The following is a 24,266-nucleotide window of genomic DNA, read 5'->3' on the forward strand; positions in this document are numbered from 1 at the left end:
CAAAGAAGATGAAAGAGCTCTACAATGAAAATTAGAGAACACTAATGAAAAAACAGAAGACACAAAAAATGTAAAAAATGTTTCATTTTCATGGACTGGAAGAATTATCAAAGTGTCCATACCATCTAAAGTAACTTATGGATTCAATGCAATCCACATCAAAATTCCAATCCTAAAATGTATATGCAAACACACACACACACACATCCAAATAGCCAAAGCAATCCTGGACAACCAAAACAAAGGCAGAGGCATCACAGTACCAGATTTCAAGACATACTATGGTGCTATAATAACCAAAACAGCATGGTAATGGCATAAAAAGAGACATGTAGACCACTGGAACAGAACAGATACCCCAGAAATAAACCCATGCATATACAATCACCTAATTTTTAACAAACACGCTAAAAACATTCCCTGGAAAAAGGATACTCTCTTCAATAAATAGTATTGGGAAAATTGGATTTCCACATGCAGAAGTTTGAAACAAGACCCCTACCTAACATCCTTTACAGAAATCAAGTAAAAAATGGACCAAGGCTCTAAATGGAAGACCTAAAACTACCAAACTACTAGAGGAAAACATAGGGGAAAGCTCTGAGAGAGTGGCCTAGCCAAAAACTTTTTGAGTAAGATCCCAAAAGCACAGGCAATAAAAGCAAAAACAGTTTCATATAATCCCGTTTCTCTAAGAGACTTCTGCACAGCAAAGGAATCAGTTAACAACGTGAAGAGACAACCAATAGAATGTGAGAAAATATTTGCAAACTATGCATCTGATAAAGGACAGATATTCAGAATATCTGAGGTACTCAAGAAACTCAATAACAAACAATTAAGAAATTAGAAGAAGATATGAATAGACATTTTCCATAAAGAAGTTCTCCAGTTCCATCCATTTCATTGCAGATTTTAGGATCCCATTCTTTTTTAGGGCTGAGTAATATTCCATCGTGACTATATGCCACATTTTCTTTATCTAGTCATTAGTCAATCGGCATCTAGGTTAATTCCATATCTTTGCTGTTATGAATTGATCTGGGATAAGTACAGGAGTACAGGTATTTCTTTCATATGCTGACTTCATTTCCTTTGGATATATTGCCAGTAGTGGGATAGTAGGGTCACATAGGTCTATTTTTAGTTTTTTGAGAAATCGCCATCCTGTTTTTCCATAATGGTTGTACTAATTTGCATTCCTATCAACAGTGTGATAGGGTACCCAATGTTCCACAACCTTGCCAGCATTTCTTATTTTTTGACTTTTGGATAATAGTCATTCTTACAGCAGTGAAATGATACCTCATCATGGTTTTATTTGCTTTTCCCTAAGAGCCAGTGATCCAGAGCATTTTTTCATGTGTCTGTTGGCCACTGGTATTTCTTCTTTTGGAAAAGGTCTATTCATATTCTTAGCCCAGGGGCCAGCACTGTGGCGTGGCGGGTCAGGCCGCCACCTGCAGTACCATCATCCCAAATGGGCACCGGTTCAAGTCCCGGCTGTTCCACTTCCAATCCAGCTCTCTGCTGTGGCCTGGGAGGGCAGCGGAAGATGGCCCAAATCCTTGGGTCCCTGTACTTGCGTGGGAGACCTAGAGGAAGCTCCGAGCTCCTAGCTTCAGATCAGTGCAGCTCTGGCCATTGCAGCCATCTGGGGAGTGAACCAGCAGATGGAAGACACCTCTCTCTCTGTGTAACTCTGACTTTCAAATAAATAAATCTTTTTTAAAAATTCTTAGCCCATTTCATAACTGAATTGCTTGTTTTGCTGTTATTGAGTTTGAGTTCTTAATATTCTGGATATTAATCCTTCACCAGGTGCATAGTTTCTCTCATTCTATTGGTTGTCTTTAACTGTTTCCTTTGCTGTGCAGAATCTTCTTGGTTTAATATAATTCCATTTGTCTATTTTTGCTTTTATTATCTGTGCTTTTGGGGTCTGAAATAAGCCAGAACCAGAAACACAGACATTACATATCTTCTCTGCAGAAGTTAATGTAGAGCCTAAAACTTTATTGTATTTTATCAAATGTTCAACTATTTTATCAAAATTGGAAAGTTATTTCTCAAGATAGTAAAGATTGTATTTCCTTTTCATTTCCTCTTTGCCAGTCCCTGTGGCTAGTTATATTGATTTTGAATGGGAAAGGTTTTGAAATGCGATTATGAAAAATCACATTTATTATTTGCTTTATATGTCACCAGACCTTATTTGCTACTTTGTTTAGAATGTTTGGGTCTATTTTCATGATAGCCTGGAACTGTCTTCCTTGTATCACACTTGGTAGGCATTGGTTTCAAGCTTATCTTAACCTCGTAAAACAAATGAGGTCTTAGTCCAGGTTTTAGAGGAATTTGTATAAAGTTCTATTGTTTTTTCCCTGAATATCTCAATATATTGTCATTCACCCAACTATATTCCTGGACTTTTCTCTTTGTGGGATGCTTTAAGAATTCTGTTTTATTGGCAGATAACAAAGTGTTCCAATGGTCTTGTGTATTGATAAATCAGGTTCCAAAAAGTGAAAAACAAAAGGAAAGGGAAAGAGAAAGGAAAGGAAAAGAAAAGAACAGAACTGACTTCTGAGGCCAGGTCACGAAGACACAGCAGCTTTCGCCACGTACTCCGAGTTCCCTGCTCAGAATCTAGATGCTGTGCCGTGAAGCCACCCAAGCAGACCCCCTGGGAAGAGCAACCATGCTCTCCTGTCAGTTATTTTGCAGCCATGGCAATGGATCATGTTGACAATGGTCCCTTCGTGGGCCAGCACTATGGGACAGCGAAGCTCACATCCCATATCAGAGCACTGGTTTGAACCCCAGCACCCCTGCTTCCAAGCCAGCGTCCTGCTGATGTATTCTGGGAGCCAGATGATGGCTCAAGGCCTTGGATCCCTGCTACTCATTTGGGAGACCCAATGGAGTTTGATTTCTGGCTTCAGCCCAGCTTAGTCCCAAGTGTTGACGTCATTTGGGGAGTGAACCAGCGGATGGAAGATTCTGTCAATCTGCCTTTCAAATATATGGAAATAACTAAGTGACACTAAAAATGAAAGAAGGAAAGGGCCAGCACAGTAAGCTAAGCTGCCGTCTGCAATGCTGGCACCCCATGTCGGTAGCTACACCAAATGCCAGTGCTGTGGCCGACTGATCTTTGACAAAGATGCAAAGGCATTCAATGGAGAAACGACTGTCTTTTCATAAAATGATACAGGGACAACTGAGTCTGTACCTTGTGCAAAAACTAATCCAAAATGAGTCACAGATTTACATGCAAATCTAAAAACTATCAAACCTCCAGAAGAACACATAGAAGAAATCTGACAATAGGTTAGACAAAAATTCCAAAAATATGGCACAGAAAGCATAATTCACAAAAGAAAAAAAGCAAAGTTGGAGTTCAACAAAATTTCAACTCCTGCTCTTCAAAAGTCACTGGCAAGAAAATAAAAACACTGGGTGAACAAGGCTTTTAGTGAGGCTAGTAAAAGAGCTCTCAAAATTCTGGAATAAAAAACAAGCCAGCCAAAAGGTTTAAACAGACACTATACCAAAGAAGTGTATGAAATAGCAAATAAACATAGGAAAGGATACTCGACGTCAGTCGTTAAGAAAGTGTAAATTAAAACCAGAGTAAGATACACTTTTACACACATACTAGAACAGCACAGAGCCCTGGACTGTAAGGGTACTCTGACAACTGCGGATGGAAATCGCCCCTCCGGAAGAGCCTTGTCATTTATGACAAAGATAAACACGGAATCACCAAATGAGCCAGCAATAACACTGGTAGGAATTTACCAAAGAGAAAGAACAAACACAATACAGAAGTCTATGCCAGCTTGGCAACTGCTGAACACTGGAGACTGAACCCAGGTGTTCCCCAGCTGGTAGACGAGCAGACACTTCGGTGCAGCGACTCCAGGGATGCCACTCAGCACTCAGAAGAAACACACAGGCGCCGGCGCGGTGGCACAGCGGGTTAAGCCGCCATCTGCAGCACCAGCATCCTGTAAGGACACTGGTTCAACTCCTGGCTGCTCCACTTCCAATCCAACTCCCTGCTAATGGCCTGGGAAAGCAGAAAAGGATGGCCCAAGTGCTTGGGTCCCTGCACCAATGTGAGAGACGTGAATGAAGCTCCTGGCTCCTGGCTTTGGATCAGCCCTGCTCCAGCTGTTGTGGCCATTTGGAGGGTGAACCAGCAGATGGGAGATATTCTCATCCTCATTCTCTCTCTCTCTCTAATTGACTTACAAAATAAATAAGTAAAAGCAGACAATATGGACAAATGTCAAATCCAGCCGACCCTGTAGAAGAAGCTACACTCACAAGGCTGTACCCTGTGTGACTCCGCTTCATATAACATTCTGGAAAAGGCAAAACCACAGGGACGAGCAGCCAGATCAGCGGTGGGCAGGCCCAGGGCAGGGGGAGGAGAGGGACTGCAAGGGGCCGGGGCACTCTGCGGGCGGCGGAAATGCTGAGGCTGTGCGTGTGACACAGGTCACGCGAACGTGTGCGCTGCCGAACACGGCGCTGAACCCTCGCCCAGGCAAAACGGTACTGCACGGGAATCACCCTCAAACCTTACTTTGATATTGAAGCACGAAGGGTTGAACTGCTCTATGAGCACAGGCTGGAGTCCCCGCTGCTCCACTCCTGATCCAGCTCCCACCTGGGAAAGCAGTGGAAGACGACCCAAGCGCTTGGGCCCCTGCACCCATGTGGGAGGCCCAAAGGAAGCTCCTGGCTCCTGGCTTTTGCCTGGCCCAGACCCAGCAGCTGTAGTCATTTGGGGAGTGAACCAGCATATGGGTCATCTCTGGCTGTCTCTCGTGCTCTGTCACTCTGCCTTTTCAAAAAATAAATAAAATAAATCTGGAAGGAAGGGAGGGAGGGAGGGAGGGAAGGAGAGAAGGAGAGACAGAAGGGAAAAAAAGAGAAAAAGACCAGACAGACACAACAGCAGAAGGAAATTTCAGGTCCAATGCCCACTCCGTTTTCTCAGGGCCACCTCAGGTGCAGGGCACCCCCTCACCCTCTCCCCCATTCTGACCCAAGAAAGGATTATCCTGAGCCTCCATGGCCAGGACCAAATGTGCCCCAAGCCCCTGCCCTGGAAGGAACCGTACTCATCTCACAAGCGGCGCCATTCACCAACACGGCTTCCATGGCTGCATCTTCTACATTGTGAAGCCAAAGTTTAGATGCGAATTCTGATCATCTACAGGGACAATATAATTTTTCCTTCCAGACTTCAGCTCCTGTCCTGATTTTTGTGTAGGCAAAACTCCATTTAGACTTTAGAACTCAATAAACCATTCCCAGGGCTCCAACCAGCTCCTGGGATCTCAAGTCTTAGATTCCAGAGATTAGACAAGGCCTCGGGATCACGGGGAACCGGCCTTAATGCTCTTTTTAAGAGTGCTTTACACAGGCTTTTCAGAATAAACTTATTTTTCCAACACAGTCGGAAATCTTGCCAGGCAAGATTTGATTTCAAAATTGCACAGAGTTGTAGAAATTCAGGTTTCGGTCTTGCCTGCTCCTGCATTTCAGCACTGGGAACTTCCTGACCCAGGTGCAGCCTTCTGGGGTTTGGGTAGAAGCAACCAGCAGGGAACAGGAGCTTCACACTCACTTGCTGGGGCTGAGACCTTCGGCACTTGTTTTAGTTGAAAAACTGCAGTGAGCAGTGTGAGTGTGTGTGTATGTGTGTGTACATCCACGTGTGCCCCAAGCACCTGCCTCCTACTTTCAAAAATTCTCTAAGAATGACAATTTTCTTGTCTTATACGAAAACTGTTCCCAAGTAGCTGACATTAATCTCTCTACGCTGAGACTTTTTCCTGTTTACATCAGAAAAAAAAAAAAAGAGTTGTAAGAACTGATAAGAAGGTGCAGCCGGCAAGAAGTCTGTGGGTGCTAACATGAGTCGGGGAGCAGGGATGCAGCAGGTTAACCCATGGCTTGTGACGTCAGCATCCCGCACTGGAGCGCCAGTCTGCGCCCTGGCTGCTCTGCTTCCAACTCATTTCCCTGCTCGTGTGCCTAGGAAAATGGCAGGAGATGGTCCAAGTACTTGAAACTATGCGACCCATGTGGGAAACCCGGATGGAATTCCTGGATCCTGGCTTCAGCCTGGCCCAGCCTCAGCCATTATGGCCACTGGGGGAGTGAACCAGTGAGTGAATGATCTCTCCCCCCGCCCCTCATATGCTATGCCTTTCAAATAAATAAAATAAATCATAAAAAGTGCATGAGGGAGGGTGTAAGGGAGCAGTAGGGGCCCTGGGGCCTTTGGTAGGGCAGCTTCGATAGCATTCTTAAGCAGAAGGTTCTTCCAGGTGTGACCCTGAGTGTTAAAAATCACCACTGCCTAAGTCCAAAACTCACACCTCTGCCTGATACAGTCCTGAGCAAACCACACAGTAAGAAATGCTCTAGGTTAAAAAAAAAAATCACGATACAAAATTCTATTTACAATATAACCTCAAGTAGGTTAGAATAAGGAGAAATAGAAATACAAACACATCAAAATACTAAATATTTTTGTAATAATGGACCTACGCTAAATTGTCCCAAACTTTCTTTATAATATGAACATGTTCAATTCTTTCAGATGCATTTTCAACATTACTGGATTGCTAGAGGCACTAACCTACTTTGTCAAACATCTCACATAGCATTCGATAGATTCTGCTGAGGGGGTCGAGTCTACTTGTTTGGTGAACTTCTAGATGAGATACTAACAAGTGTCTACTTACAAACGCTGGATTATCAAATTTGCCTGGGCCATGCAGAGAAATGTGTAAACATACCCAAGAGAATCAGCCAGCCGGCAAGAATGAGACTTTGGTTGTTGTTTTCTTACCCGTCTTTCTGCTCAGTCTCACTCCTACTGAACACCTTCCTTGGAGGATTCCAATCATGATAGGCACGGAAACCCAAAGCCTCGGCTGCGTCCAGGAAACACTCAAACAATGCTTTCATGTGGCCCGCGCTACCCCCATGACGGCATACACAGCCCAGCAGCCCTTCAGCTTGGCCCTCAAAGTACCCGGCTGGGCCTCCGCCTTCTCCCCCAACCCCCTTCCTCCTCTCCAGGGACCTCTCATCCTCTGCCCCTCTCTTTCTGAGACACAGACCCCACTCCGCACCCTGACCCCTCAAAACCCACCTGGCAAAGACAAAGATCTGGCAAGCTCAGATCCTACAGTCACTGAACCTCCCCCAAACCCCCAGGTGAGATCTCGCCCTTCCTGTTACTCCTGTGATAGCCAGGGCACAAACAAGCCCTGGAGCACAGGATGTCCTGCAGGAATGACCAAGCAGTGTTGAAATTGCCCTTCTCCGTGCACCTCTCCCCTATTGCTGGCTCAGGGTGCTCTACAACACAGATGCCACTCCACATGCAAGTGCCTCCAAAACACATCCATTTCATCTACAAAATGAACACAGACCATAGCACACAGCACACACAGAAAGCCACAGGTGCCTCCCATTCGCTGATTCCTAAAATTATATATGACTGGCCACATTATGATTACCATTGACCATTTTCTACGTGCCAAGTTCTGTGCTAAACACTTTCCATGCCTTGTAAACTGGCAGACCCTCCCCTAAAATGATTCCTTAGAACTCTTGCCCTTGGTGAGTCCTCATTATAATGTTCTCCTACCCCAGAAGGTTCTCCATTTGTTGAAAAACAATATACTATGAGGAAGACAAATACTGGCCTGAACAAATTCAATCATGTTAGTTTTAGATGTTTATAAAAATCATCTAGGGGCCGGCATTGTAGCGCAACAGGTAAGGGCACTGCCTGTGGCACTGGCATCCCATATGAGCACCAGTTTGAGTCCCAGCTGCTCCACTTCCAATCCAGCTCCTTGCTAACACACCTTGGGAAGCAGTGGAAGACGGCCCAAGTGTCTGGGTCCCTGCCACCTACATAGGAGACCTGGAAGAAGCTCCTGGCTCCTGGCTTTGGCCTGGTCCAGCCTTGGTCATTTTGACATTTGGGGCAATGAACTAGCAGAATGAAGATCGATCTCTCTCTCTCTCTCTCTCCCCCCCCCTCCCTCCCTCTCCCCTGCCCGTCCCCCCCATAACTCTGCCTTTCGAATTAAAAAAAAATCTTTTAAAAAATATATCTGGAAAAAAAATTGCATCTGTTCTGAACATGATTTCTTTCTTGTCAATATTCCCTAAACAATGCAACTTCTTATGTAGCATTTACACTGTATTGCATATTAAAAGTCATCTAGAGGGGCCAGCGCTGTGGCACAGCAGGTTAAGGTCCCAGCCTGCAGCGCCAGCATCCCATATGGCCACCAGTTCTAGTCCCGGCTGCTTCTCTTCCGATTCAGCTCTCTGCTATGGCCTGGGAAAGCAGTAGAAGATGGCCCAAGTTCTTGGGTCCCTGCACCCACGTGGGAGACCTGGAAGAAGCTCCTGGCTCCTGGCTCCGGATCAGCTCAGCTCTGGCTGTTGCAGTCATTTGGGGAATGAATCAGTGAAAAAAAGACCTCTCTCTCTAGCTTTACCTCTCCCTGTAACTCTTTCAAATAAATAAAATAAATCTTTAAAAAAATTATCTAGAGATGATTTCAGGCATACAGGAGGGAATGCGTGGGATCTGTGTAGATCCTACACCACTTTATGCCAGGGACTCGAGTATCCGTGGATTCTGGTATCTGCAAGGGGTTGCTGGAAACAGTTCCCCATGAGGAGCACCAGTAACAAATGGGCCCCCAAAGATGCTTTTTAACTCTCACTGGAGAAAAGGTGCCTGTCCCGGAGCTCGCCTGAGAGAAGAGCACAGAGACGTCCCTGCCACCTCCCGGGCTCCGGGGACGGTGTGCAGCTCAGAGGAGGATCTGGGCCCAGAAGCGGAGACAGCGGCCAAAGCCACACACAGCCGCTGAGCTGAGGGCATCAGGACCCCCCCATGTGCCTGAGCCCCAGAGGAGAAGCCCTTGTCTCTGCCATGGCCAGGGGCCACAAAACTCAAACCGCACTTCCTCCACTGGCAGCACAGAGGGAACAGCCTAACAGCAAGTCCTCCTGCAGTTCCCACACCTGCAGCCCCGGCTGGAAGAGGAAGCAGCCGCAGGCTCACTGTAGCTCACCCTTCACCACGGAGAGGAACACAGACCAATCCATCGGAAACAGGTCAATTACGGGAAAGCTGGCCCTGTCCTGGCCACAAGGTAAATGACCCACACTTCACACTCACCAGGAAAGACTCCAAGACTCCACCTCACTCCCACTGACCCGCAAACCGGGTCCACTGTACCTGACCCGACTTCCGGAGTAGTGGCAGCTTTTCCTGTCCACTCCCCAATTCCAGCCCAGAATATCATCACAGGAGGGGAGTGAAATGTGCAAAGCTCAGAACACAAGACATACAGGACCGGTACTGGGGACAACGACTCCTGTAGCCACAGGTAGGTTCACTGAAGCCCTGTAGCAGGAAGTGTAACCTCTCCTAAGTAGATGTGAGAACGCAGGATTCTGGCATACACAGGGCCAGTAACGGCCCACAGCGGATGAGCTGTGCGAGAGACGTACAAGGGGACTTCAGAAAGTTTATGGAAAAGTAGAATTCAAAGATGAGCTTGGGACCTGCGTTGTGGCACCAGCCGGTAAAGCCGCCGCCTGCAGTTCTGGTAACCCATATGGGCACAGTTCAAGTCCTGGCTGCTCCACTTCCAATCCAGCTCTCTGCTGTGGCCTGGGAAAGCAGTGGAAGATGGACCAAGTCTTTTGACCCCTGCACCCATGTGGGAGACCCAGAAGAAGCTCCTGGCTCCTGGCTCCGGATCAGCCCAGCTCTGGCCATTGTGGCCATTTGGGGAGTGAGCCAGCAGATGAATGATCTCTGTCTCTCCTTCTTCCTCTCTTTATCTGCCTCCCAAATAGATAAATCTAAAAAAAGATGAGCTCATTTTAATGCAAAAAAAAAAAAATTACTAGAATCCAGGCATTGTTTTTCATTATACGTATTTCCCATGAACTTTTCAAAGACACCTTGTGTGCATGAATTCCAAAAATGTTTTGCACCAAAATAAACTTATCTTTCCATTCCATTCCCCACACGGTGTTTGCGGGACCCACATCCACCTGGAAAGGGTACCAGGATACAGTCCCAGCCCATAGCGGCTGATTCATCCTTCCACGCCCTCCGGGCCAAGGAATCTGTGCCTGCAAGGACTCCTGACGTCGTGGTTGAAAAAGCTCAGTGCGAGCAAAAGCTGTTTTCTTTTTGATGACTTCTTTAGGTTCGTACTCAACCATACGTGCAGACAAGACTGTAACCTCTCATTTAATACGATAAGATGAAATGAACACCTTAGCAGTCCAGAAAATCTACTTTTGCTCAACATTGTGACATCTCAAAGATGACAGTGTTGCAGTGGCTTAAGGAGAGCCCGTGTTGGTGCTGCTCCAGAGGACCCTGTCTCCGCCCCGCCTTTCACCTGCCGCCTGCCTCCCCCCGCCGCCCACTCACCTGAATGTGCACAACGCCCTCTACTGCCTCCGCGAGGTTGGTGCAGCTGCTGATGAGTGACAGCTGCTCTTCGGCGCTCAGGGAGCCCTTCAGAGACCCGGACTGCTGTAGAGACTTCATCTCCTTCCTGGAAAGGCGCAGAGAACGGGCCGTCACTGCGAGGGCTCAGACAACACCTAGCAACAACCAGGCTCAGCGGCACTAACCTGGGGAACGCAAACCGCAACCACAATGAGAGGCCACCTCGCACCCATTACGACAGCCACCACCAATACACACATAAATAAATAACCCAAAAACAGTCAATGCTGGTGAAGACTGTTGGTGAGACTGTTAACATGGGGCACCCACCATGGAAAACAGTAGGGAGCCGTAAAAACAGAACCTTTACAAATTAAAAATGGAATTATAATACCACCCAGGTCAAGTCTTCAAGAAACGCTTGTGCACCCACGTTCAGAGCAGCTCTATTCATAGCAGCCAAGAGCCAACTAAGAGTCCATCAACAGGGGCCAGTGCTGTGGCACAGCAGGGTAAGCCACTGCCTGCAACACCAGCATCCCACGTGAGCACCAGTTTGAGATCCAGATGCTCCACTTCCAACCTAGCTCCCTGCTAATGTACCTGGGAAAGCAGTGGAGGATGATTGAGTGCTTGGGGCCCTGCCACACACAAGGGAGACCCGGAAGAAGCTCCTGGCTCCTGGCTCCTGCCTTGCCCAGCCCTGGCCATTGCAGCCACTTGGGGAGTGAACTAGTAGATGGAAGATATCTCCCTCTCTCTCTCTTTCAAAAATCAATAAATTTAAAAATCCACCAATAGATAAACAGATAAATAAAATGTGGGGTATACACACAGTGGAATATCCTTTGACTTTAAAGAGGAAGAAAAGCTGTCACAGGCTACAACATGCATTAGCCATGAGGGCTTTATGCTTAGTGAAATACACCAGCCACCAAAGGACTTTGTATGGCTCCACCCACATCGGGTACCTAGAGCACTCAAGTTCACAGAAAAAGAAACCAGAATGATGGGTGCCAGAGGCCAAGGGCAGGTGGAATGGGGAACTGTTTAGTGGGGACAGAGTTTCAATTTGGAAAGATGAAAACATTCTGGAGATATGGATGCATGAATGGATGGATAGGACCATTGCAAAACAATGCAAATGTGCTCAATACCACTCAGCTATGCACTTAAAAATGGCCAAGATAAACCAGTTTGTTTCCTGCACTTTACCACAACTAAGAGAATTTGTAATTTAAAGATTTTACACTATGGGATGGGTGCCCCTTGCTGGGGCACGGAAACAGTGCTAGGCCAGTCCCCTGGGCGGGAACAGGTGAAAGATGCCGTGTTATAACCAGGGCTGGCTTTAGCGTGTGCCAGGCAGTCACCCATGCCACGTTTCGTGCCGCTACTTCTCCATTTTAAACTCCCCTAATAAAGTTTGAATAAGGGGCCCCACACCTTGATTTGCTCTGAGCCACACCAGTTCTGTAACCAACGCTGCTTAAAATTCCTGAAAGACTAAATAAGGTTGCATATATGAACACACAAGGTTGCCTTGCTTTGCAAGAAATTCTAGGACCTATTTGCCAGCAAGTCTAGTACTTTCTACATCACTTCCTGTATCTTTAAGCTGTCAATGTCCATCAGCTGACAGCCAGCAGTGCAACAAGGCAGGTGTGTCACAGTGAGAGATGCGTGTCGGGGAGACCGTGAAGCACCGCAGGCAGAGGGCGCCAGAGAGAACCTGGTACAGGATTGGGGGTCTGGCTGGTCATCTGGGAGGAGCATCGAGGGAAGCGGGCTAACTGGTTGGAATGCCGCCTCATAGCAATCATTTGGAAGAAGACCGGCAAAATACAACTTTTAAAAAAAAAGTCTGGAACAGGCATGAAGATTCCCACTTCCCACACCAGAGTGCCTGGGTTTGACTCCCAACTCCAGCTTCCCGCTGATGCACACCCTGGGAGCCACGGGGGACCTGCACTGAGATCCCAGCTCCAGTCACTGTGAGCATTTGGGGAATGAACCAGCTCATGGGAACGATCTCTCTCTCTTTCAAATTAAACAACTTAAATCTTAAAATAGGACCCAAATGGCTCCCTGATCTGGGAGGACCATAGGGCATAAGGACAAATATACAAAGGAGCCGCCCTCAGATCTCAACACATGCAAAACAACCCAGTACCAGGTACTGAGCATCTCTGAGCATCACCCCCAGGGGGTGCACATTTTCAGATTTTTATGTAGAACAGATTCCTTTCCGTAGACTAGTAAAATTAGTGACAATACATAAACATAAAACATAAAGTACATTTCTTAGCCAGTCCCCTGGAAAGTTGCATTAACTATTTAAGGTATTCTGGGGTATCTCAGAAACAAATTAGAAACTTAGGATGGGGGCCAGCGCTGTGGCGCAGTGAGTTAAAGCCCTGGCATCCCATATGGGCGCCAGTTCGTGTCCCAGCTGCTCCTCTTCTGATCTAGCTCTCTGCTATGGCTTGGGAAAGCAGTAGAAGATGGCCCAAGTCCTTGGATCCCTGCACCCATGTGGAAGACCCAGAGGAAGCTCCTGGCTTCCGATTGGCGCAGCTCTGGCTGTTGAGGCCATCTGGGGAGTGAACCAGCGGACCTCTCTCTCTCTGTCTCTACCTCTCTGTAACTCTGCCTTTCAAATAAATAAAATAAATCTAAAAAACAAAAAACAAACAAAAAAAACAGGATGAATATCTTCACAATTTTCATTTATCTTTGTTTGAAAGGCACAGCAACAGACAGAGAGCGCCACCTGCTGGTTCACTCTCCTAATGCGCCCCAGCTGGAGCTGCCAACTCAACCCAGGTGTCAAGAGGCCTCCCCACAGCCTCTCAGAGAGCTGGAATCTGGATGGGGCTGGGACTTGAACCCTGGCACTCGGTCCTGGGATGCGTCCTGAACTCCGTGCCAGACAATAGCCCCAAGGAGTGTGAGTGTGACAGCTAGCAGCAAGGAAGAACAAGTCCAAGGTAAGTTCCTGCAAACATCACTGCTGGGAACACAGCAAAAAGGCCACAGGAAGAGGTTTCCCTGCTAAGATGGAAAAGGAAAGCAAAACTTTGTGAGTCTTGGAGGTGGCGGTGCTGGGGCACCAGTAACACCCCCTGGACATTGTGAACACGCGATCCAAACACCACCTGTTTCTCGTGTCACACGGGTTTTCACCCATCTTTCAAAAATGTGTGGTTTGGGGGCTAGCATTGTGGCATAGCAGGGAAAGCTGCCTTCTGCATCCCATATGGGCACTGGTTTGAGTCCAGGCTGCTCCACTTCTCATCCAGCTCCCTGCTAATGCACCTGGGAAAGCAGCAAAAGATGGCCCAAGTGCTCGGGCTCCTGGCTTCAGCCTGGCCCAGCCTTGGCTGTTGTGGCTATCTGGAGAGTGAACCAGCGGATGAAGATCTATTCTTCCCCCTTCTCTCTGTAACCCTATCAAATAAATAAAATCTTTTTTAAAAAATGTGTGGTCTCACCACTCTGAATACACTAAGGACACTCTAAGTGGTCACTGTACATGGGCTGTATCTCAGTGAAGCTGTCAGTATCTTATCCCTGCTGTAACCGACCACCACACTTAATGGAATAAACACCACAAAATAATCAAGTCAGCTCACAGTTCCAGGGCTCGGAAATCTCCAGAAGGCGCACGTCAGAGCTCAGTGGGGCTTCCCCCACGGCACGGCTGCGCCACTCCCACCTCTGTTCCCACTTACCACTGCCCTGTCTCCTTCTTTACCTTTTTTTTTTTTTTCACAGACAGGGGCCGGGCCTGCAGCTAATGTGCCCATGAGCTGCCTGAGGGATATGTGAGAGGACTTCAAAATGTTGTGCAAAAACAGAATTAAAAGCTGAGCTTATTGATGCAAAAAGTTTTGAAATCTATAATCTATGCAGTTATTTCATAATACATATTTTCTGTGAAATTGTTGGAGACACCTTATATGCATGAATTTCAAAAAATTTTTGCAGCAAAATAAAACTACCTTTTTTGTAAAGATTTGGTTTATTTTATTTATTTAAAAGGCAAAGTTAGAGAGGGAGGAAGAGACAGAAATAGAGAGGTCTTCCATTTGCTGGTTCATTACACAAATGGCTGCCATGGCCAGCACTGGTCCAGGCCAAAGCCAGGAGCCTAGAACTCCATTCGGATCTCCCACATGGGTGGCAGGGACCCAGGTACTTAGGTCATTAGCTCATTGTTTTTTTAATTTAATTATTTTGAAAGTCAGAATTATGGGGAGAGTGGGAGAGAGGGGGAGACAGGGAGGGAGAGGGAGGGAGACCTTCCATCTACTGGTTTACTCCCCAAATGGCCACAACGGCCAGAGCTGGGCCAGATCAAAGCCAGGAACCAGGAGCCCAGAGCTCCTTCCAGGTCCCCTACATGGATGCAGGGGCCCAAGCACTTGGGCCATCTTCTACTGCTTTCACAGGCACATTAGCAGGAAGCTGCATAGGAAGTGGAGCAGCCGAGACTTGAATGGGCACCTATATTGAATGCTAGCATCACAGGCTATGGCTTTTCCCAATATGCCACTTCTTTCCATGAGCTTTCTGAAGTACCTCACATGTACAGAGAAGAACATTACTGATTTTTAGGGTTATCAACACTAACTCCAACTCTTTGTATGTACAATCTTACCATTTGTAAAAGATAAAGTCCCAGAAATCTAGTATGCTTAGTTTTAAAAACGCCAGGAGATACTTATGAAGTACATCCAGACAAACAGAATTTTTTTCTATCTTGCCTACCCATTTTGGAGCCAAAGGAATCAAGGCCCAAAGATGTTACAAACTCACCCAAATACCTGAAGCTGGAAGAAGCAGGCCAGGCTCGTCTTTCAAACCACAATATAAGAACCCTCTTCTCTCTCTCTTCCTTCTTTAAAAAAAAAAATCCTGAGGCCAGGGTTGTAGCACAGATGAAGCCACCACCTGCAATGCCAGAACCCCGTGGAAGGCGGCCCCACGTCTGCTCCCGCTCCCGCTAATGTGCCTGGGAAAGCAGCCAGAAAATGGCCACTCACGTGGGAGACCCAGAGGCAGCTCCTGGCTCCAGCCTGAGCCATCTGGTGAGTGAACCAGCAGCCGGAAGATGGAACTCGCTCTCGCTTGCTCGCTCTCCATTCATTGAAATGCAGAGTTAGAGAGAAACTAATGTCTTTTTAAAAATCCTTAATGGTGGGACCTATTTACAGCGTTTGGCATTTTGTTTACTTGAAATTTTGTGATTCAAGGTACCCAACATACTAAGCGCAGAGGAAGGGCTTGCGTCCGTTTCCTCCCTCCGTGAATGCCGCTCCCGCGAGGCCCAGCTGCTGGGCGCGTTTCTCTGCTACAGGTCTCCCATGGTCCCTTCTGGGGAAGCCCAGGACACCCGGGACACCCCCCATCTCCAGGCAGGATTTCGGGCTTGCCCCGCTGGGGAGGCTTTCTGTTGCTGTAACGCAGTACCACAGGCAGGTGGCGCTGGTGACCTGGCGCCCGGCCCTAAGGCCGTGGCAGAGCGTGGGCGCCTTGCGGGGAACCCGGTGCAGCAAGCATCACAGGGTGGCACGCAGCATCTACCCTTTACCGCCCAGCAGGGCCCAGCGCCCACTTGGGCAGAAAATGGAAGGGTCTGCAGGCTGAGGGCGACTACAACACGTCCGAGTTACTCAAGTTTGAACTGTAGGAACCGCAGCAACAGCTAAACCTGGCCATCAACAACGTTGTTGAAAGGGAACCACACCGACCACCGATACAACCAGAGCAAAGCAGTTTGCAGCTACCAAACAAAAACTCACTTCCATGCAGTTAAAAGTATCACAGATAAAATAACAAACATCCCCTATTTATACCATCTGGACTTAACCATCACCAGGCCTGGCATATATTTGTTTCTTGTCATTTTTTAAGTGAACAAAATATTAAAGACCAAGTCCTTTTAGCTGCCACCCTCGCTGTGCTTTATTTGCCATGTGTAACTTGAAGCCCAAGGCCCAGATTGTTATGTGAGTCGTTTGAAATACATTAGCCCAAATGATATTCTGGCTCATTCTATGAAGTCAAGTTACTACAAGCTTCTTGTTCCCTAAATCAGTTTATTGCTGAACTATAGTCATATGCAGCTTTATCATCTTTAGCATTTTTAAAGATTTATTTATTTGAAAGAGTTACATAGAGAAGGAGAGTCAGAGAGAGAGAGGGGTCTTCCATCTGTTGATTCACTCCTAATCGGAGCTGCACCGATCTGAAGCCGGGAGCCAGGAGCTTCCTCCAGGTCTCCCATGTGGGTGCAGGGACTCAAGGACTTGGGTCATCTTCTACTGCTTTCCCAGGCCATAGCAGAGAGCTGGATCAGAAGAGGAGCAGCCAGGACTCAAACTGGTGCCCACTGCTCAGAGTCCTGACTCAGGCCACTGTAGTGCCACACAGCCGGAAGACACCACCCAGCCCTTCTGTGGCCGTGTTCCAGCGTGTGGACGCTAAAAAATTTGAATTTGGGGATGGAGGGAGCGGCGGTCCACCAGGCTCGCCTCTGAGAGGAGTAGCCCCGACTCCTCCTGTCTGACAGCGAAGTGCTTGCAAAATCTCCAGTGCCTTTCACTGGGGCCACCTGCAGGGGTCCAGGTATTCACACCTGCTCCTGTCTCCCCTCAGTGAGGCTCAGAGGCCACAGAAAGCAAGCACCCCACTGCCACGTGCCCCCGTCGGACCGACCGGCAGGGCTGCCCACCCGCCTCCTCCCCTCTCCTTGCTGGCCACCAGTGCTAACCCTAGGATTGTGGGAGAGGCAGGCGAGACTGTCTAAACTTCAAGGTACTCAACTCTAACAAAGTACACGCTGGCATACCCTGCCCTAGCTCAGTTCACAAGAGTGGGCCTTTGGTTTTCAGTCATGGTGTTGGGAAAATTCAGAGCGTGATGACCAGAGGGGGCAGGATCCTCACCAAGCACCAGCCCATACAGCCCTACATGGGAGCCCACACACCTGGAAGCACGTGGGACGACAGGGGAAGCGTGCCTCCCCAAACCCTCTACACAGCCGCTCCTGCCCCTACCTTCAAGGGGGTGCCACCGGAGCCTCACTTCTCCCCGTTTTCAGCCATGCAATTAGCACATATGAAACATACTTCAGGAAGCTCATGGGAAATGGAATTGCAGAGTTAGCTTGGGGCAGGCACATGGCCTAGCGTGTGTAACACGCCTGTCCCATGTCAGACGGAGAGCCTGGGTTCAGTTCCCGCCTCTGGCTCCTCGCGCCAGCTTCCTGCTGGTGCGGACCCTGGGAGTCGGCGGTAATGGCTCAAGCAATGGGGTTCCTGCCACCCACATGGGAGCCCTGGTCTGAGTCCCCACCTCTGGCTTTGGCCCAGAGCCACTGTGGCCATTTAGGGAGTGCATCAGTGGATGAGGGCTCTGTCTCTCTGCCTTTCATAAAGATTTTTCTAAAAAAAGATTAATTTTGGTACAAAAAAACATTGGAATCCACACATAGGAGAGGTTTTGGGAAAAAAAATTCCATGAAGAACCTGTACATGGATTTCGACACTTTTTGTACAAAAATAAATTTGCCTTTTAATTCTGTTTTCCCATGAACTTTCCAAAGTTCCCTCAAATAACTCTCGCAAGTCAGATAAAGCAAAGCTGCTTGTGTTTGGGAAGAAAAACAAATAAGGGAAATGAAGCAATGGTTTGAACAGTCCTGATGACAGCCAAGTGACAGCAGGATCTGTGAACACACAGATAAGTCAAGCTGAAGGACCAGACTGAACCCATGGACCCGAGCCGTGAACTTCAGGCAGCCTGACCTCAGCTCACTCCTGCACTTGCTAGCCCATGCAGATGTCATCCCTCTGCTCACTTGCCACTGATGGCACGCTCTCACCAGGAACCAGGTGCACATGTCTCCATGCACTTCCCTGCTGTCCCTCAAAACAATTGAAAGAAATCTGAATGCGGTCCACGTTTTATATATATACGTAATATATATAATATATATAACATGTAAATATATTTTGTTATAAAAATATATGTATATATATACACACCTAGATTGCTTATATCTGATGGTAACTAATGAAGTTTTATTGTATTTTCTATGTTCTAGCAAATGGACACAAACACATTACTTTTTTAAAAGATTTGTTTGAAATTCAGAGTTACACAGAGAGGTCTTCCATCCACTGGTTCACTCCCCAAATGGCCACAACAGTCAGAGCCAAAGCCAGGAGTCAGGAGTTTCTTCTGGGTCTCCCACACAAGTGCAGGAACCCAAGGACTTGGGCCATCTTCTACAACTTTCCCAGGCCATGGCCGAGAGCTGGATCAGAAGTGGAGCAGCTGGGACTCAAACCAGTGCCCATATGGGATGCCGGCACTGCAGGTGGCAGCTTTACCTGCTACAGCACAGTGCCAGCCCCACAATTACTTTTTTTTTCCTTCTACCTGACATACACTTCCCCCATCCCTGGAATTTTGCCTCTAAACCTCTGTTTAAAGTTTACCGTTTTCATACATTCACTATCAGTTTGGCTAGGACTGCTCAACTTCTGAGATCTGGTATATCAATTAGTACTCATATCACTCATCTGTTTCCCCTGCTGTAGGTTTCTGGGGTCATCTGGTCTCAGTCACAGATAGTCACTGCAGACTGCAAGCAGCCACAGACAACTGTAAACCAACGTGCATGACTGCGTGTCAATGAAACTTTGTATATACTTTTCCCCTTTAGGACAGGGATCAGGGGCTGATGTTGTAGAGCCAGCATCCCATCAGAGCTCCTGTTCAAGCCCCGATTCTCCACTTGATATCCAGCTCTCTGCTAATGCACCTGGCGAGGCAGCAGATGATGGCTCAAGTGCTTGGGTCCCTGCCACCCACATGGGAGACCAAGATGGAGTTCCAGGCTCCTGGCTTCAGCCTGGGCCAGCCAAGGCTGTTGTGGCCATTTGGAAAGTGAACCAGTAGATGGAAGATTCACTCTCTCACCCTCTCACTCTGCCTTTCAAATAAAGACAGGGCTCAATGTTGCCAATTGTGCATCACCTCCTACAGAGTGGAATTTGCGCTGGAGGAAGATAGCTGTGGACAGACAAGAAATACCCAGACCCGAGCACCAGTAGCAGTTCCCAACCCAAAGAACCCAACCGAGACTCTGTGCTATGGCCTGGGAGGATGGCCCAAGTGCTTGGGCCCCTGTGCCCATGTGGGAGACCCGGAGGAGGCACCTGCTGTAGTCTGGATCAGAAGTAGAGCAGCTGGACTCAAACTGGCACTTATATAGGATGCCGGCACTGCAGGTGGTGACTTTACTCACTATGCCACAGCGCCGGCCCCACATGCCATGGTTTAGATGTGATTTGTCCCCAGGGCTCCTGTGCAGGAAGTTTGGTCCTCACTGTGGTGATGCTGACGTGGTGGGACCTTCAGGAGCTGGGACCTGGTAGGGAGGGGGTCCTCAGGGGCACCACACTCTGTCTGGTCTCAGACAGAGTGCTTTACAGAGTGGGCTGTCAAGAGCAGGTTGCCGGCGCCGTGGCTCAACAGGCTAATCCTCTGCCTTGCAGTGCTGGCACACCAGGTTCTAGTCCCAGTTAGGGCGCCGGATTCTATCCCGGTTGCCCCTCTTCCAGGCCAGCTCTCTGCTATGGCCCAGGAAGGCAGTGGAGGATGGCCCAAGTGCTTGGGCCCTGCACCCGCATGGGAGACCAGGAGAAGCACCTGGCTCCTGCCTTCGGATCAGCACGATGCGCCAGCCGCAGCGGCCATTGGAGGGTGAACCAACGGCAAAAAGGAAGGCCTTTCTCTCTGTCTCTCTCACTATCCACTCTGCCTGTCAAAAAAAAAAAAAAAAAAAAAAGAGCAGGGCCCCCTCCACACTAGGCCCCTCAGCAGGCAGCTCTTCCCCTTCCTGTTTCTCTGCCAGGTTGTGACGAAGCCAGAGGGACCTGCCCAACCCTGGACTGTCCACCTCTCACACTCTTAGCTAAATAAGCTCCTTTTCTTTGTAAGTACCCGGCTCCCGGTATTTGACCAGAGCAATGGAAAACCGACAAATACACCTTTGCCACCTATGTCCCAGTTCTCGGGGGTTGGTACTATCGGCGAGCCTCGCTGGGCTCACTCCAGTGGCTGCCGCCTGTGGCAGGTGACTGGGGCTGCTGCGCGCATCTGTGCAGGCGCTGGTGCCGGGTGGCAGGTGGGCCGTGCAGCTCGAGCTGGCGAGACCGAGCTGACAGGGCGGAGGAGGAAGCCAGGGACGTCTCAACGCACAGGCTCTTTCCAGCACAAACAAATGGGGAAATCCATGCTATCTGTGATCCACCATATTCCTTCAAGCCAAAGGTAGGTGGGAAAGCCAAGTCTCCAAACAGGAGGACAGACCGATCCCGAGGAGTCCAGAGCCAAACAGAACGGAGATGCTTGAGCCAGGGCTGAGAGATGGGCGGCAGTGAAAAGCAAGCGTCCTGGCGCTGGGAACACCTGGGTTCAGGCCCAGTTACTTAAGAGATGGCCCCCAGGGCAGCTACCTCATTTCAGAGATCACTTCTGGTGGTTTATTAACTCCTGGCCTGTTTAGAAAGCTGAGTCATAGAATTCGAGGTGGATCCAGGTGCCAGGATGACTGTCCACAGGCAGTGGAGAGATGGCAGCAGGCAAGCACAGCTGGAAGAGGAGAGCAACCAAGTGACGGTGATGGCAGCCTGGGACTCCAGTCCACGAGGGGGCCTGTCCTGTCCCTGGGGCCTGGGTGGTCACCGAGATGTCCATGTGGCTCATCAGGGGGCTGCCCAGGCCCAAGTGCCATGTGGAAATGAGACTAGCTCCAAACCATAAGACAAACACTCCTGTGGCCGGCACTGTGGCGTAGTGAGTAAAGCCAACCACCTGCAGTGCCAGCATCCCATATGGGCACCGGTTGGAGTCCCAGCTGCTCCGCTTCCCATCCAGCTCTCTGCTATGGCCTGGGAAAGCAGTGGAAGATGGCCCCTGTGCCCAAGTAGGAGACCCAGAAGAGACTCCTGGCTGCTGGCTTCAGATTAGGGCCGCTCCAGACATTGTGGCCATCTGGGGAGTGAACCAGCAGATGGAAGACCTCCCTCTCCCCGTCTCCTTCTCTAACTCTTTCAAATAAATAAATCTTAAAAAAAAAAAAAAAAAAAAAAAAAGATTAACACTCCTGATCTGTGGGTCATAGGACAGCTCTGTTTATTTGATTTGTTTTTCTGCCCAAAACACTGCTTTTGCCCTCCAGAATTCTTACCTATGACCTAACATAAGCTAAGCACGAGGCACACAATGGCGAACAGACTGGGGAGTGAAATATCTGCTAATACAATTTCTCCAGCTTGAGGTGCAAACACAGAGTTTTAAATTTCTTTTTGAATCACCCTGTTAGAAAGATTAGTCTTAGATGACAGTTTTTCATTTCTTTTTAATTCCCCAAGATTCCTTGGCATGGAAAGTTCTGACGGTGATTTCTTTGATAACGTCTTAGTTCTTTAAAAGATCGGCTGAATCCAGCTTAAATTCATTTTCCAAAGTTCAGAATCAAGATGGACCATTTCCCCTACTGAAGAAGATTCATGTTTAGCAGGTCTAACATATCTAGGGTTGGCCAGCAGAAGAGGCGAAAATTCAACCACACGCTATTTACTGCTATAAAGCGTTAGGCAAAATCAGAGCACGGGAAGGGAGGCAAACCCAACCATGGCACAGACGGCAGGAAACAAAGTGAAGAATATGGCTGGGGGTAGGCATTTAGGCTGGCAGTCCAGATGCCCACGTCTGTACCAAAGTGCTGAGATTCAAAACCCAGTGCCAGCGCCTACCTCCAGCTTCCTGCTAATGCAGACCCTGGTGGCAGCAATTGAAGGCTCAAGTACTTGGGTCCCTGCATTCATGTGGGAGACCTGGACCGAGTTCTGGGCTCCCCACTTCAGCCCCAGCCTGGGGCAATACAGACATTTGGGGAGTGAACTACAGGATGTGAGAGCTTGCTCACTCTTCTCCTCTCACTGCCTCTCTGTAACTCTGCCTTTCAAATAAATAAATCTTTTTTTTTTTTAAAAGAGATGACATTTCTGTAAATTGTATTACAGTATATTGTTATAATAGTTCCATTTCATTAGTTACTATTGTTCATGTCTTACTGTGCCTGATTTACAATTAACTTTTTTTTTTTTTTTTTTTTGATAGGCAGAGTGGATAGTGAGAGACAGAGAGAAAGGTCTTCCTTTTTGCCGTTGGTTCACCCTCCAATGGCCGCTGCGGCTGGCTCATCATGCTGATCTGAAGCCAGGAGCCAGGTGCTTCTCCTGGTCTCCCATGCGGGTGCAGGGCCCAAGCACTTGGGCCATCCTCCACTGCCTTCCCGGGCCACAGCAGAGAGCTGGCCTAGAAGAGGGGCAACCAGGATAGAATCCAGTGCCCCAACCGGGACTAGAACCCGGTGTGCCGGCACCGTAAGGTGGAGGATTAGCCTGTTAAGCCACGGCGCCGGCCTTACAAATTAACTTTTATCATAGCTGTGTTTATACAGGAAAGGAGAGGGGTCTTCAAAAAGTTTGTGGAAAACACATATTATGAAAAACCTATGCGTGGATTTCAATATGTTTTATAAAGATTTGTTTATTGGCTGGCACCGCAGCTCACTAGGCTAATCCTCCACCTGCAGCACCAGCACCTCGGGTTCCAGTCCCGGTTGGGGCGCCGGTTCTGTCCCAGTTGCTCCTCTTCCAGTCCAGCTCTCTGCTATGGCCCGGGAAGGCAGTGGAGGATGGCCCAAGTGCTTGGGCCCTGCACCTCATGGGAGACCAGGAGAAAGCACCTGGCTCCTGGCTTCGGGTCCGCACAGCGCACCGGCCTTGGCGGCCATTTGGGGGGTGAACCAACGGAAGGAAGACCTTTCTCTGTCTCTCATTGTCTAACTCTGCCTGTCAAAAAAAAAAAAAGATAAATATTTATTTATTTGAAAGGCAATGTTACAGAGAAAGGGAGAGACACAGAAATAGACCTTCCATTTGCTGGTTCACTCACCACATGACCACAATAGCCAGGGCTGGGCCAGGTCAAAGCCAGGAGCCAGGAGCTTCATCAAGGTCTCTTACGTGGGTGCAGGGGCCCAACAAGCACTTGGGCCATCCTCTGCTGCTTTCCCAGGCACATTAGCAGGGAGCTGGATTGGAAGTGCAGCAGCTGGGATTCAAACTAGTGCCCGTATAGGATGCCAATGTCGCAGGTGGTGGCTTAACCTGCTATACCACAACGCTGCCCCAGATTTTGATAACTTTTGGCACCAAATACACATCTTTCAGTTCCATTTTCTATGAACTTTTTGAAACATCCTGGAATATGGGATTTGGTGCTGTCTGGTTTCAGGCATCTACTGGAGGTCTCATAACGTATCCCTGGTAGGTAAGGGCAGGTCTACTTCGACAAAAAAAAAAAAAAAAAAAAGATAAAGCGTGTCTCCTGATGCTCCTTTGGCCTAACATACAGTCAGGAACATTTCAGCCTGGGCTTTTTTTTTTTTTTTTTTTTTTTTTTTTTAATTTTTGACAGGCAGAGTGGACAGTGAGAGAGAGAGACAGAGAGAAAGGTCTTCCTTTTGCCGTTGGTTCACCCTCCAATGGCCGCCGCGGTAGCTTTCTGAACCACCAAGGACCACAGGAAAAGGACAGTGTGGCTGCTGACACAAGTCACAGTCATGGTTAAC

General features: G+C 48.3%; 1 protein-coding gene across 1 annotated transcript in view; it reads right to left on the minus strand.

The window, feature by feature from the left end:
• CRYL1 (crystallin lambda 1) overlaps positions 1 to 24,266 on the minus strand; it is a 117,243-nt gene that overhangs the window by 79,593 nt on the left and 13,384 nt on the right. Inside the window, exon 3 of the mRNA XM_062195405.1 lies at positions 10,523 to 10,649. Within this exon, the coding sequence (XP_062051389.1) occupies positions 10,523 to 10,649 (127 nt within the window). The remainder of the gene's footprint in view (positions 1 to 10,522; positions 10,650 to 24,266) is intronic.

This window comes from Lepus europaeus, chromosome 6 (genome assembly GCF_033115175.1).
Source record: "Lepus europaeus isolate LE1 chromosome 6, mLepTim1.pri, whole genome shotgun sequence".
Classification (NCBI taxonomy): domain Eukaryota; kingdom Metazoa; phylum Chordata; class Mammalia; order Lagomorpha; family Leporidae; genus Lepus; species Lepus europaeus.